Genomic DNA, 16,339 nt, shown 5'->3' with positions numbered 1-16,339 from the left:
CTGTTAATTTGCTGCTATCAGAATGAAAGTCTCAGACTAATTATGGCCCTGGGTCATCTAGTCTTGATCACAGGGAGAGGTGGCCCTGCATGGTTCACTTTGATTAGCTCACTCACAACACAGCTCCTTCACTTCATTACTCTGATCTCCCTCGCTGTCTCACTTTTGCTGGTGCTAGCACAGCTGATGGGGGAGGATGCTCCATGTGCAAATAAGACAATTGCAGCCGTTCTCGCATGGCTGTGCGTACCGAGCTGTGTGTTGTGATAAGGCAGCGAGAAGACGTTAGGGCAGGTATGTAGAGCTCAAGTAACAGGTGGACGTCCGTTTGATGTCTCCTGTGCTTTCTTGTACTTCTGTCAGACTGACTGAAGTTCAGGGCTTAGTGGAATTTGAACCATACAGCGAGTCAACAGTCAAATTGTGCAGCCTGTCTGACTATTCTTCTCCACTCTGTTGACTGTAGACTTGACATATTTGTCGGAGCGCTGGATTTGTTCACTTGCTGCAAGCAGCCCCCTTCTGTGCATCTGATGTCTGGAAGTGAATTTTGCTGCAGGCAACAGTGTGTGTGTGTGTAAATATAAATATGTGTGTATTCCAGGTATAGCTCATCTTATGGAGAGCTAAATCTGCTTGCAGCCTAATTGCAAAGAATATTCTAATTTATAAGTATATATAAGTTTAATTTAAAGGTTTGGCTTGCTGTGAGTCTGTCGTCATAACTCTGTAATGTCCTCTGAAGGTACTGATCTGTGTCTAAGTGTGTATGTGAGGGTTTGCCGATTCAATTGTGAGGCCTTAGAAATTGACCTGGCAAGATAATTTATGAGCCTCCCTTAACTGTGATGATTTAAACCTTACCTGCATGACTACCTTGATTAGTTATTAGAACCAACACAATAATTAAATTACCCTTTGATGACAGGTGCCCTCTCAGTCTTTCTTTGCTGTGTGCTTGTTTGCCTTTCTGGCAGAGATGGTTGTGTCATGTGTTTAGCTATAGCAGCTTCAGCAAAATAAAAAGTAAGACACAGACCAAAAATAAAACTGAGGACTAAATATGCATACACACACTTTTGATCTCTTGCTTGCCACAAAAGTGCATTTGACCGATTTGACCCAAGTACTAACGCCAAAGGCAACAGTCGCTGGCTGCTATGTGTTGCAGTGTTAATAGATGCAGATTGCCAACATTTAAACTAGGAGAATAATGATGTTGCAGCCTTTTACCTTTGAACTGACTTCACCCCCAAAAAGTAGCTGTTATATTTTCTGTGCTATGAATGGAAGAGATACACGAATTATCTTATAAATTTGCCAATTGAAAATCCAGATCATAAAATGATTCTCAACCTTGCAGTTCTGATTTGAAGTGGAAAAGTGGAGCTTGGTAGAACCAGATTAGTAAAGGATGTCAAAATACAATGAGGACAAAGTTCCTCCTTTGGATGCTTCCTTTTATTTTTTTTTATATTGATGTTATTTGGAGATTGAGTACTTTATTTAAAATATATCTCAAACCTTGTTTGAGATCTCGTTTGTATGAGTTGAGAAAATGTACATGAATGGATACATATTAAATAACTAATATTTTTAGTTGTATGCTTGTAATTCCTTGCAAAGCCTTTTTTAAAATCTCTGGTGAAATTGCAGTCTTCAAGGCAATTTTGTATTTGTTTGCTAACCCTGAAAATAGTTGACCTCACATAACTGACCATGGTTCTTCATTGCAAAATCAGTGGCTTTGTTCCTAGATGAAAAATATGTTTGAAAGTTGCTCAATTCTAGGTTTTCACAGTATTACAATTTCAACCTTGTTACACCGCTTCTGAAAAATGCAGTACTTGATGCCATTTTCATCAAGTATTGCATGAAAATGCCATGCTACAAGAATGCCATTTTCAGTGCTACAAGGAGCAAAATGTGAAATAAAAGACTGATATATACTAATTGAGAGGTTATTCAGACTTAGTAGCATATGTCATTCTTTTTCAGTTTTGGAATTTCTGTCTCTTGATTAGTTACTTTCTGGAATTGAAATGATGGTAAGAGACGAGGTACAGTTTGATTTCAGGGAACACCAGAGCATTATTAAAAAGGGTTCCTATTTGGTAAATCAGGTCTCACTCATTGCAGGGAGATGGCATGAGACCCCAGAAAACAATAGTGTTGGAATCTAATAAAAAAAATTCCTTTTTAGTTCCACAGAGGTGAAATTTAGATGTTAAGACATACAGATAATAAAAAAATATATATATGCATGTATATTTAAACCCAGGCTGGACACATTTCCAGTCCAACATTAACTATAAAATAGTCAATTTGTGTAGTTTTATATATTTGTGATTTTAAGCATAGAGTCACTTAAGGTAAAATGATTATCAATTAAAATTTTGTAAATTGTTTACTTTAATCAATTCTTTACGTTTCCTATGCAAAATACCTAAATTAGATTTTCTGTGAGTGTGTCTGCATGTATGTGTCAGAACCAGGCCAGTTCCAGTAAGGCGCTTCCTCTGATTAGAAATCCGCTGTGATAAGATGAAGTGGTAGTGTGAGTGGAAAGGGCCGAAGACGAAGGGAGGAGATTTGTGTGTGCGTGTGTAGGCTGGGATAGGGGGGTAGTTGGACGGGGGGTTGAATTTGAGGTGTTACTCGCTTGTCTCTGAGGCCCGTCTGTCATGTACAGCATCAGTCATGCTCTTTCACAGCAGTTTTATTTCATCCACCACTCCCTTTAGTGCTTTGATGGCGGAATTCACTGATACTGCCTTGTGGGAAGGACTGCTGTTTGGGAAGCGGGTGTGTGCGCTGTGTTACATGTTGTCAAGTGCCTTTAAACTGTGACAGAGATAAAAATCAAAACCAAACAGAAAAATTACCACAAGTGAGAAGTCTAGATAACTTTTTAAAGAAAAAAAAAAAAAAAATCTGCTTGCGTCCCCAGTTGATCTAGCCACTAAACATTCCTTTGCTTTTTCTGAGAAAATTTTAAATCTTCTCCTTTCTTGTTTAACCATCAATGTTTTTGACGGGAACATTTATAAAAATGCTTAGTGGGGATGGGCAGTTATGCAGTTGGTGGATTATTTTAATGTTTTCTACTGTGGGAGTAGATACTTTACTGTTCCTCAAGTGAAGCACAGTAAGTAGCTGCAGCCTTTATGTTCTTTAAAATTTTTACCCATTCTAATCTCTGAGTTGACATTAATCACAGGAGTGGCCATAACCTAAATTGGGGCGTGACCTAAAATATTAAGAAGTTCTGAATGCTGATGCAGCAGAAATAGCCCAATTTAGATGCATTATGTTGGTGTTGTGTCTTTAACAGACAGCTTTAGCTTCACTTTTGCCGATTCCTGCTTCCTCATTCTAATTGGTTTTAGTCAGACACTCAGAAACCTTCCTTTTGTGGAAAGGAATGCACATCCATCATTGCTTCTCTCTAGCTTTTTATATCTTTCCTGTAAGTGCTTCTTCTTTCCTGCTTTTGCCAAATGTCTTTTGTGACAGACTCCCCACTGCTCAGCTCTCAGAAGAGTATCCTTATCTTCCCATACTTCCCGGGTGATGGCGCAATCTGATAATTGCAGCTATCTGCTCTCTCTTTGATTGATTAACCAGTGACCTTCGACCTCCAGCAGGACACGTTAATTGGCTGATATATAATGAGTGGATTTCCCTGAAGAGGACCCGTTCTCAAGCCAGGGAGGTTGGGGGGTGTAGTTGGAAAGGGCCAATCTAATTAGGCAATTTAACTGATAACAACTGGGGTGATGTAGACTGAGTCTATGTGGGTGATGCGATTTGCATCTTGTCGGTATCTCTTAAACCAAATGGATGTAGCACAGTTCCACATTTTGTCACATCGTTTCCACTAATGCCAATACATTTCTCTGGGAATGTATCTTGCAGGCCAAAACAAAAGGGGCACAGTTGTGATTATGAGAAAAAAAAGAGTTTTCAGACATTACACTTAAATTAGTTCATGACTTTGCTCTTCTTTGGACTAAAATCTATGACTCTGCAAATTAACTGAAGCTTCAACAGACTGGGTAAAGTCTGTGAACAGCAACTTTCAAGGCTTGCATCATATTCTCAACTTTATGAGTTTGTACTGCACCTCTCTAAACTCTTCTATTATATTTCTGACTGTTTTATCCTGTTGGAAGGTGAACTTACACCCCAGTTTCTAAATGCTTTTCTTCTCTGTTAAGAATTATTTATAGGATTATGTTAGTTGGAAGAAAATAAATAAATTTAAGTCTCTCCTGACCAGTGTGTCCTCTTCCATAAATTTGCTGGTTTCTCTGCATCGCCTCTTGTAAACTATAAACATGACTTCCCTATTCAACAATAGCTTTCTTATATGGAACTCCATTCCAGAGAAGCCACATTTATATGGCACACAACAAATAGTCATTCTATCCTCAGATTGTCCAACCCTAGCTGTGAGTTTCTGCAGCTCCTCCACACTACTATTGACTGATGGTTTAATCTCTTCCAGCCTGACTTGCAGCTGATTCCTCTATTTTTTTTCCTTCTATTTAGCAGTGTTTGACTCAGCATTTACAATATTATTTTGTAGTATAAACAATCTTTAAGCTTCTTCAAATGTCCATTTGTGACCTGACTGGTGTATTCCAGCTGTAATGTACAATATGAAATTTCTATACCTTTTACAAAACACTCTCATCGAAACTAACTTTAAGTGACTTCTGAAGGCAGTTACTTGATCTATAATTTTGTTAGGGTATTTGACTAACAGGGGAATTCCACAAAACTTTGTGTTGGTCTGTCATGTAAAATCACAATAAAATAAAATAAAATTTGCATTTCTCACAAATGTAAATATTTAAGAGGTCTGCATACTTTTACAAACAACTGTATATCTATGAGGCAGAGAGATTTAAAGTACATTTTAAAAATATGTGTTATGTGCGAGGTTTAATGAGGTTTCACCAGGCTTCAAGTTTTAAAAATCAGATTGACACAGCATCTTAAAGAAGTAAGCAGAAGTCTGTCTACGCACTGCATTAAAAAGCCCAATAGCACCAAATACAAGATTATATTTCTCTGAGTGAATAATTTAGTTCTTGGATTTATTATTTAATTTAGGTTGTAAGTCTTAAAATTTTGTCATGATTCACTTTCATGTTTTCCCGAGCAAGAGCTGTCTCGCCACAAATTTATTAAGAAACTGAAAGGCAATTCGGCCTGCATCGTTGAATGTTAAGCGCACATAAGAACCAGGAATGTGAGGGAAGTTATGATTGGTATCATATAGGATGAACATGCAGTGTTTGACAGATGTATTGCAAAATAATTATTTAACCTTGTATATCAATATGTTTTCACTGATATTTTTTTTTCTTTTTCAGTGATTAAGTTCAAGCTGCATGAATTGCTACCCCATTAAAAACAGATGCTATTTCTTGCTTTATACTTTAAGTTTCTAACAAAGTTTATTCTTAAAAATCTTGTGGAGAAGAGTTGTACCCCAAAAATTACAAATATTGAACTTGTATGACCTTGTTTTGGTTTCACTGTAACAATGGGCTCAATTTTCTTTTTATGTTTGGGAGTAATTTCCTGCAGCTTGACAGACGTATTACATCATTTTATTTTTGACCAAATCTTTCAGTAAAGTTTGCAAAATAAATTTTCAGTGCTGTCCAAATTCTAGTTGTCTTTAAATATATGTTTCTAGTGCAACTTTTGCAAGTATCTTTCTATTTTCTAATGTTTGCTGCAGTTCTCTGGTAATTGGCCCTCAGAAACTACTTCATTTCAAATTTATATGCCAAAGTAGTTATCTCCTTACTGTAGTGTCTGTATTTTATGCTACAATCTTATGATGCATTTTTATGTCTTCATTCTTTCTGCTCTTTGCTTTATATTGCACTTTTTCTTTTATTGTCCTGCTTCGACATCTCTCTTTTCCTGCTCACACAAAGATTGTGAGGAGAATGTAGTCAAGGAGGAGCCACGTAAGTCTAAGTAATTACTCAGTGTGTGGTTCTGTTTGTTTTTCTTTGTTTTTGTCCATGGTGAGCCTGCTGTAAGTGTGCATATTTGTGCTCATGCTACTAGTCTCCATCATGTGGGAGCTCCAAGTATCCCTCTTCACTTTTTAATTGGATACAGGATTTCTTAAAGGAGAACAAGACCACATGGAACAGCAGGCATACCTTTTCCTGCGGATTAACCCCTGTGTTCCTAGACGATGTTCCCCTCTTTTATATTCCACTATCCGCTCCTCTCTTTTCAGCACACACTCTTGATGATTACAGCATCAGACATTTACCCGGCATACTCCAAGGGTTGCACGTTTGGTTCTTTTAATCTGGTGTCTTAGGTAATTAAAAGCATCCAGGACTTCCTCCTTGTAAGCGTGACTTGAGAGGGTATGTTTTTTTTTTTTTTTTTGTATTTGCTCAAATCTAAATTTTACACTTCCTGGTCAATAGAGAGATGATTTAGCAAACATGTAAAAGTTCTCCTCTCTCAAAAAAAAAAAAAAAAAACATCCACAACCTATTTAACCCCAACAATTGCCGCAAGGAAATTCTCATATCCTATTCAATATTAAACAAATTGATGAAAATCAGTTTAGCTCTGTCCAAAGTATTACTGAAACCTAGATTAAAGAGGTGTAAGTGAAAGAGACATTTTTCTTTGTATGTTCTGGTCTTTGTGGCTCTAGACAACACCAACCAGGATATCCTCTAGTATTAACTTATTTTCCTTCTATTACATCCACAATTTTGCTTTTAGTAACATTTCTGTATTTTTTTCTTCATCAGCTAAAAAGGAGGAAGAGGATCTTGAGGAAAAGAAATCCATAAAGAAGAGGATTAAAGAGCTCAAGGTGCTCGATCCCAAGATTGCACAGAATCTCTGTAAGTATCCTTTTCCTTTCAGGCCACTTCTCCCTTGATTTACATTTATACGAGCCTTCAAAACTTCAAGTGTTGCAGGCCTTTTGGATGCTCTTATCCCTCTTTTGATTCTTCTTGTACTTTTGAATTTTGATGCAATTTTAAATAACTTGGCACAGAATGGGTTACTCAATCATTTATGCAGGTTTAGAATATAAATAAAGCACAAGAAAAGCTAAGGTGCACTCAGCACTTAACTGATACAAGCTTAAACAAGTGTCACAACTTGTAAATGCTCTTAACAAGGCATATAAAAGTGCTTTAGTTGATTTTGTGCAGTTTATGTTGAAGAGCTTTTTAAGTTTTTGTCATTTTTTGTGTATTGGTCACTTGAGTGCACATCTGCATATTTATGCAATTGCAAAAGCAAAGGTACAGTAGATCTGCCTATAAATGTTTAGTGAAGAAACACAGGTTACAGTTTCCCTTTACAACTACAATCTTTTCAGTATTTTAAACTATCATAGGTATGTACTCAGAAGACAAAGCAGAAGAAATCTCACTACTTCAGACGAATCACTGAAAACGACCCTTGATCCTCTCTAATTTTCACACTTGAGTCTGAATGAAACAATTAATAGAGAATATGAAAGAAAATGTCTTAAAATGCATATTGTATATGATCTTTTTACATATTTTATATAAAACCGTTTTACCAACAATATCTTTTTATCAGAAACTCTTCGTAGAGGTAGGGTTGGGGTTAGGAGAAAGCTCTTCTGGTAATTTATTCTTACTCACCAGAATAGTTCTTTGCTGCAAAGAACTATTTTGTAAAATAAATACAGTATGACAAAATACCATCTACGTCTACTTCAGTATTATGCTAGCAAGACTGTATTAAAAATGAAGTTTGTGTACAATTTAATTTACATGCTGATTATTTTTTCAAGATTTTATTCTTTGACCATATTTCCACTGACTTTGGTTCAGATGGACAATGGGAGCCATCTGACTCTGGCAAAGAGAATTTGAGTCAATTATCAATTATAAGTAAATAAATAATAGATTATCAAGAATTTATCTAATAACTAAGTTATTAGTTTTCAAATATGAAATATAAAAAAAGAACAAAAATTGCAAGACAAAAAAACCCACAAAAAATAAACAAACAAAAAACACAGAAGGGGCAAAATGTCCACTGAGGCAAGTTGGTGTCACCTTTCATCATATGAGCACCTCATTAACTTCAAAAGGCTTTGTGTTTTTTTTTTCTTTTGTGCAGTAGTCTAGCTGCAGGTCAGGTACATTGTGCTCCCTGGTGAGTTGGTGTAAAAAGTTGACACTCTTCTCCTGTTCAAATTGTGAGCCCACTTTCAGCTTCCTTGGATATAAATTTATTTGGCCAGTGATCGGTGATAATTTCCTCTTCTGGTTAGGAAGTATCACATAATTAGAGCAAAACACAAATCAATTTAAAATTTCCAAAGAAGAAAATTGCATCCTGAGTTTGATGTACTTTTGATGACCATTTAATAATAAACTCACTATATTATCCATAGGAACAGATGCTTTTAGCAGGGGTGCCCAAACTTTTGCCCTTTTTCTCATCCCTTTGCTTGTTGCCATAGCTTGTTGCCTTGATTTGCTTGTTCACATTAAGGTGGCACTTAATGTGAACCTGGCTGTTGATACTTCTGACTCATCTCTTCACACAAAGCTAATTAACAATGTTAAGGATCCATTAGGGAGGAAAAAAATGCTGTGGCACATAATATCATAGATCTGTCTCCTTTTTCTTTCTCTCTCTGTGTCTCTCCATCTTATTGTCTCTCTCTCCCTTTCTGTTTTTCTCTCTCTCACTTTTTCACACGCATATGCATTCGCACATGTATGCTTGGCCCTAAAATGATCGTTTAAAAGCACCCGGCATTAATGAGAATCCTGCTGATCTCTTAAGCACTCTCGGATCTTTGCACCTCATTGGCTTATATAGAGGGGAGCTGTGACCTTTGTTTCATGTATTAAAAGAAAATGGGACTAATCAGCCCAGTAACAGTGATAAATCATGCAGTAGAAATTATAGAGCAGAAAAAAGAAGGGAAAAAAAACGGGGAGAGTGGGCAGGTTTACAGTATGTTTTTCACCACAGTAGGCAAAGGGTTTAAAAGGCTTGACTGAAGTTGATAATGAGTATGTGACTCAGTTTTTCTCTTTTATTGATTGAGTTGTGCTTCACTGTTCAGTTTTAGTTAAATTCTTCCTAATGAATTGTATTTTTTTTTCCCACAAGTTCAGACAGTAAAAATGACAGTAGTTGGAAAAACAAGACCGTAAACACATTAATCAAAACACTGAGCTGTTATGTTGTAATTAAGAAGTAATATGTCAACTAGGAAACTGGGGATGGGCACCCTATATTCAGATTCTTTATTGAAGCAACAGTATCGGCTCAGCTGTATGTCTTTTGAAGTTAAATATGTGAATTTATTTACACTTCACCCAAATACAAACATACTAGCATCTTTGTATTTGTTTTTTTTTTTTTTTGTTTGTTTGTTTTGAAAAAGCTTAATCTGGCTGAGGTTTATGTTTTCTTTTTTTAATTCTTAGAGCTAGAATAATTATCTATCCTGATATAAACCATTGCTCATTCCATTTCTTATCACACAGTTAGTATTGAATATAGCCAAGATTTTTAAAAATTAGACACTTGATAAAAGCTTTGTCTCATGGATGCATGCATTGATGCAGCTTTAATTGGATTTCTCTTTGCTTTCTACTTCATTTACTTAATGTGTTCTTTTAGTGTGTGCTGGATTTCTTTTGTTTCCTATTCCTTTATTCTTTTTTCTGTTTCTGTTGTTTCATTTCTTACGTTGTATGAAACTTGTCTAATAAACAGTTGTGAATCATTCCAATATATGTAAAAGTAATTTGTTTTATTTTCTTTCTCTTTCACTAGCGATCTTCTTGGGTTCCTACCGCATGCCTTATCAGGAAATACGTCGCATGATCGTGGAGGTGGATGAGGATCAGCTCACTGAACCCATGATCCAGGTAGGACAGGCTTTGCATAAAGTTACAAAAATGTTTGAAGCCTCAGCTTTTTATGCATCATGAGTGCAAGGATTTGTTGACCCGCCTACAGTAAATCTAGTCATACTCAACTGTGAGATGGAAAGAATATTGGAAAGTAACTCATCCGACAATATACAACTACATACCTGAGGCTGGAATTGGATTTCTTGTGCTGCTCTTCTCCTACACAGCTACACAGGTTCATGCCCTAACTCTTGTTGTCGTCTTCATTAGTTGTCAACCTTAAAACAGTGCAGCTTAAGGCTAAAATATGGGATCGCTCAAGATATAAAGTACACCCTGATTGTACTACCAGGCAATTAGTTTGTAAATTAACTAATTGAAAACATGTATTGGAGATTTTTTACCATGGCTGATTAATATTATCCTTTATTTTTTGTTTTGCTTTACTATTTTACTGTGAGCATGCGTTTTGATTGTCATATGTATAAACACTTTATTTCAATTTCTGTACTTTTTCTCATCGATACTTTAATCTGTTAGTTTATCTTTCTGTCCTTCTCTTAGAAGCCTAATTAGCAGGGGGGGTGAGATGGGTCACAATATCCACAGTCGTGTTGCAGTTTGCGGTCACATTTCTGCGTTATGCTCCTCTTTTGGGTTTTCCTTTTTTTAATGAACTCTCCAGAAGTAAAGCATCAGGAGATGATTATTCAACACTTGTGGACTTAAAAACAAGGTATATTTAGAGAGATGTCATGAGGTTGTTCTAAAACAGAAACAGGAAGGTAGTTTGGCTTTTGATAAGCCATTATAAGTATTAAAGTTTAGCACTGAGTAATTTATTTATTTTTTTAACAGTAACTGATCTGAAAATGCTTTGAATTTCTTTTAATAAAATTCTTAAGTTCCTGCTCAGAACCTAAAATTATGTTTTAGCAGGAACAATATAATTTATTTATTTCATTTGAGTTCATGTTATGTATGCTGATATGTATGCTGAAAAACCTTTTTGTCAGCTCTGCATTAAGATATGTTGCTTCTGAAGTTTTAGCAGGAGAAGAGTAATTCATTCAGAGTTTTGAATATCTGTAAATACATGTTAGAATTTCTGCGTCCTCCACAGTGGGAGGGGTTTGCTTATATTTAGCTGTCAATTATTATGTTTATTATGCTGTAACGAGATTGCAAGTTTGTGTGTACGGCTTGGTTGGAAGTCACTTACACAGATTCTTTTTGTTCACATAGATACTACTTTGTCGTTCACAGTGCATAAATTTCCTCTCACGATTTATAGTTTCACTCACAAGTTAAAACTTCCGCATTACGCTTATAAGCTCAATGCTTAATGTGTGTGTGGGTGAAATGCACATTCACAACTTTTGAAACTGATTAAACACTGTGGTAATATAGAGATACTTCTCTGTTAGAAGAAGCAGGTCTATTAATTGTCTTAAGATGATGCTCCATAGACAAAGTAACAACTCAGGAATTTTTAGGTTTACAGAAAAAATAAGCGTATGCCTCAAGGTGCTACTTGATTGTAGGTTGGCAAACTGAACTCTCCAGAAGTCTTTCTGGGTCAATTGGGTTTTTGGTTAGGACTCAGTCTTTCACAAGAAAAGGAAATATAGAAACCATCAGAAAATGTTTGAATTGCATTTCAAAAGGGGAGAATGTATATGTCCCAACACTGAACCCTGCAGAACAACACTTGGCTACTTCTATCAGAAGGGTATGAGCAAAACAACACTGGGGCCTGACGGAGCAACAGTGCATACATTTTTATCATGTTAACAAATCTGTATTTTCGCATGTACTTTTAATTAGTTGTGTTTCTTTTATTACTGGTGTATCTTGCTTATAGCCAAAAATGTATTGTCACATTGGAAACTTATTTTATTATTCTTAAGTTACCATGTGACACAAACATGGAATTGTAATTTTTATAAATGTTTTTTTTTCTTCTTCTTTGTTTAATTGGATTTTATTTAATTTATGCAACTAAGAAAAGGTTAATATAAGATAATTTCAAAATGTATGGGACACATGAGAGGAAAAAAAAAGACTAAGAACTCTGTGCAAAACAGATTAAAAACAGTTTGGTGAATTAACTTTTTTATTGGGTTTTTGGCTGACTATTTTTGTACCAAACACTGAGGTTAATGAATGCTTCTGAAGGTTTCAGATTGTGTTGCTGTCAAAAGTGCAGACTGAGTGGAAACAAATAAAAACAAACCTCAGCTACAGAGGCATACATTGAATAATTAATTTGATCAATTAATAGTCATTAAGGCAATTTCAGTTATGGCACATCAATAAAATAACTTTTAATAATAGACAAGCCTTTATTTTATTTGACTCCAGGCACCAGAACAATTTCTTTATGCAAGACTGCAAATGTTGGGTGCACATCAACAATATTCATCAAAGGTGAACTGAAGCATATTTACTACAAGAATATGTAAATAGCATTTTCTTGTCAAAACGGACAACTAACAAAGCAATTGTGTTATTCAAACCAAAAGTATATTAATCATCTACACCCTGTTCTTTAGTAAAAGATTCTTAATTTGAATGGGAAGCTGAAAAATATACATTGCTTTTCAGCTTGACTGGTGGCATTCATTTTATTTTTTTAAAAATTCAGATGACACTTCTGTACTTAGTGAAATGCTTTAAATTCAAAGCAAAGTTCAAATGTCAAAGCAATAATTAGTGTTTAACAAGACACCATGTCCTCTTTACTGAATTTAATCATGTCTGGTATCATGTTTATTGGTGCTTTCATTTCTTTCATCTCTCTTTTTCACACTGTTTGCAGAACCTTGTAAAGCACCTCCCAGAGCAGGAACAGCTGAATGCTTTGGCCAAGTACAAAAACGAGTACTCTAATTTGTCAGAGCCTGAGCAGTTCGGGGTTGTGGTGAGTACACTAATGCACGCACACTCGCATACACACAAAAAACTGTCAGCCCAACTTGGAGTAAATGGCTATTGCTTTAATCACATGCACAAGTAGAGCATACCATTTTTGCCTTTATAATATAAAGACAAAATGCAAAAACCCTGGCATTATGTTACACTATAGTATTTTGATGATTCAGAACCTCTACTTTTTTCTTTATCGCATAGTGCAAATTAAGTGTAGCATGAACAGAATAGTTAAACGGAACATAACCGGCTGCATAGATATAGCAACCATGTTTGTTACTTCATTAATTTTATGGTTATCTAAACTTGTCTTGTATTTGCATTTCTTTCTCTGTCTCTATGAAAACACTAATACACGCACAGGCACACACTGAGTGCGTTCATGTGATTAACATAATTCAAGGCTTTTTAAAATTGTATCATTTTAAGAGGTAGGAAGATAACTAGGACACCTGCGAACTAATTTATGCACATTAAAGAGCAGCACTTGCTACCCTATTATGTCTGCATCATTTTCTAAAGACGTTCCAAAGGAGGTTTATTCAGATTTATTCTTAAAGGGTGTTCTGAGCTTTGTGGGTTTTGTGTTTATAACAACTTAGCTGGTGACAAAAACATCTGACAATCTACTTTATTATCTATGTTTGGGATTCAAATAGAAAAGATATTAGGTTGATTGACAGGACGGAGGAGATGAAGTGTTTAGAACACCTTTTATTGTAAACCTTGCAAAATTGAACCAGGTAAATCCTGTTTACCGTGACTGTGTAGGCCCAAAGCAAGTTGTGGTTTCACCTTAAAAAAAGCTATATTAAAAAATAATGATGTACATTTTACAGTCTTTATTTTCAGTACATTTTCCCTCACACTTTAATTGAGGTCTCCTGTATTTTTAATTATGCCTGTTCAGAGAAGCACATTGTCAAAATTGCTGTGCACACATATATCTTTGTGCAGAAAGTTTAAAATCTTAAATAATAAAAAAACTGCAATATGGTTTAGTGCCAAAAAGTCAACAATAGGTAAAACTCTTTTTCAATTTTCATTTCTTGCATCAAATTTCATGCATAATTTTGAGCTACTGATACAGCAGACTCCTGTATAAAATTCAAGTGTTTCTCAATACAGTAGAATACAATTGAAAAGGTAATTTATTCCAGTACTTCAGTTCAGATAGGGACACCTGTATTTTACATTTACTCATACATATGCTGCAAATGTTTATTTGTGTTTATGTTAATATTGATGACTCTGGTCCACACCTAAGGAAGAACTAAAATAATTTTCTCTGGAAGTTAAAACATAATACTCTTACACCAATAAAAACAGGACATTAATACAAGCATATTATTCCGTGCCCATTTTATGTTTCAAGAGTCACAGGGAACATTGGTGTCCAGCAGACTCCCTCCACAAGGATGACTAACACTCAGAGGTTCACTCATGAAGCTTGCTGTTTAATTATGGCTACATGCAGGCATGCTCTCAGAAAATAAAGTGGAAGAAAACATGTGGCTAAAAACTTTGCAAAAGCAGTATGCATTATTTCACCTTTTGGGGATTTTTAAGAACAGTCCTTAGAGTTAAGTGGGATTGATGAGGAACAGACTCTCTCTGGAGTCAGGACGTCAAAAAGAACTCTGATTGCTTTATTTTAAAATGGTAAAAAAAAAAAAAAAAAAAAAAGACTAGTGCAAAAAAGCTAAAAACACAAAAACACAAATTAGTGCAGTCACTTGAAATATGACTTTGCAGACCTTCTTTCTTTTTATGTGTTTGTAGAAATGTTGCAGGATTCCCTCTGTATTCTCTACCAAGTAGCAACAATAAAGGATGTTTACTGTTTCTACAGCTCAGAAGAGACGAACCACAAAGCAGTGTCAGATGAGAAGAGTAGGGAAATGGAAGGCTGGAAGTTATAAACCAGCAGCCAAGTCTGATGATTATGTTGATTTCCAGAATGTTAATACCATTTGAGCTCCACAAAAGCATTGTTCAGAATAATGTGAGACATGTCCTAGAGATATAATGGATATTCCAGATATTAACCACATTTCCATAAAGTTCTAAGCTTTGCACTTTAAGGTTTTGAAGTTAATAAAGATCCATTTAAGAAATAAAAAAAGAACTCTGTTTACTGCTGAAAGACAAAGGAAAGAAAAAGAAAAAAACATTACATAGTTATTTTTTCTTGATTGGACCATCCTAAAAACATACTGGATCGTAACTTTAAATCCTAAATGTGTTTGTGATTCTGCTGTACTTTGTTCTCTCAAATATTGACAGTGCAGTTTTACACTCTAGCTTTTCTTAGAAAATGTATAAAACTTGAATAAAGGGCTTATTATTCTACTTATAGCTGCTCTCCATTCATCTCCATTGTGCTGAAAGATACACTTATCTTCATTTGGATTAGATCATACCTCTGCCTTATGGCTAATTTGTTAATAATTAGGCCCAGGAGCACAGAAAGGTGCTGGTCCGATGGGCCAGGTGGTAGCACTCTGAACATGTCCTCTAACCTGCCGGGCGCAAATAAATGAGCGGTAGTCTGTGCCTGAAAGGTAACCAAAGGTTTAGTGTTTTCAAGCTGTTCCTGGACAGCTGATAATTGTTTTTCCTCTTATTAAAAGGTGGCCTAAATAAATGACTTTGTGCTACAACAGACATCTTCATCTTTCACGTCTTGTGTACTGCAAATTTTAAGAATTTACCAGTATGGTATCTCTCAAGATCTCTTAATTTGCAAATATTGAGAAAGAGTTTTCATTATTTCAACAATGTATATAAACCTCTCAATAAAAATAAAATAGTTATGTGCACTAATTCACAGGATTCAGGATACTGTGGATATGCAACTGTTAACTTGACAGAATCTGAGAGACAGTGTTTATTCCTAGTTGCACATTTCATTGCTTGCTTGAAATGAAAATCTGTTCAGTACAGACAGTCAAAGAAAATAAAGAGAGCTGACAAAAATTATACTTTTTTTTTTTAGGGGAGCATGGCCTCATTAAGAAAAACGAATGTTGATTTGTTATCTTGTTTACACCATTTCAAAAAAGAAAAACCTACAACATGCACACACATCATTCACAGGTTGGAACATAAGAACTAAAATGTTTGAAATAAAATGAAATAACAAAATGTTTTTTGTTATTTTTTTCTCTGTCGATGTTGTCTGTTATAACTCCATGTCTCTGAAATGTTTACATTTTATGGTCCATGAGTTAGTTTTCTTCCTCAAAAAAAAAAAAAGAAATTCAGAACATTGTGTCACTTGTTTTCAAAAGTTAACTTTCTTATTTTAAAGCTATTCAAGCTGCTGATGGTGTGATGGTGTCTTGTAAATTATTCATCCAATCTCAGGATTCCATTTAGCTTCGTGTTTGTTTCTTGTGTGATTTTATTCTTAATCTTGTTACATAGTTTTCTTTGTTTTGCTCTCTACCCTGTTTTTTTCCACACAAACGCTTTGA

The 16,339-nt window shown here is 35.3% G+C and overlaps 1 protein-coding gene across 1 annotated transcript in view; it reads left to right on the top strand.

Moving 5' to 3' along the window:
- LOC129369604 (protein diaphanous homolog 3-like) overlaps nt 1-16,339 on the top strand; it is a 147,250-nt gene that overhangs the window by 47,174 nt on the left and 83,737 nt on the right. Inside the window, exons 18-21 of the mRNA XM_055045118.1 lie at nt 5,961-5,993; nt 6,810-6,905; nt 9,850-9,944; nt 12,751-12,852. Coding sequence (XP_054901093.1) covers nt 5,961-5,993; nt 6,810-6,905; nt 9,850-9,944; nt 12,751-12,852 — 326 coding nt within the window. The remainder of the gene's footprint in view (nt 1-5,960; nt 5,994-6,809; nt 6,906-9,849; nt 9,945-12,750; nt 12,853-16,339) is intronic.

This window comes from Poeciliopsis prolifica, unplaced genomic scaffold, assembly GCF_027474105.1.
Source record: "Poeciliopsis prolifica strain line A6 unplaced genomic scaffold, Auburn_PproV2 SCAFFOLD021, whole genome shotgun sequence".
Classification (NCBI taxonomy): domain Eukaryota; kingdom Metazoa; phylum Chordata; class Actinopteri; order Cyprinodontiformes; family Poeciliidae; genus Poeciliopsis; species Poeciliopsis prolifica.
The sequence above is the reverse complement of the archived record's forward strand: the minus strand, read 5'-3'. Positions and strand labels throughout refer to the sequence as shown.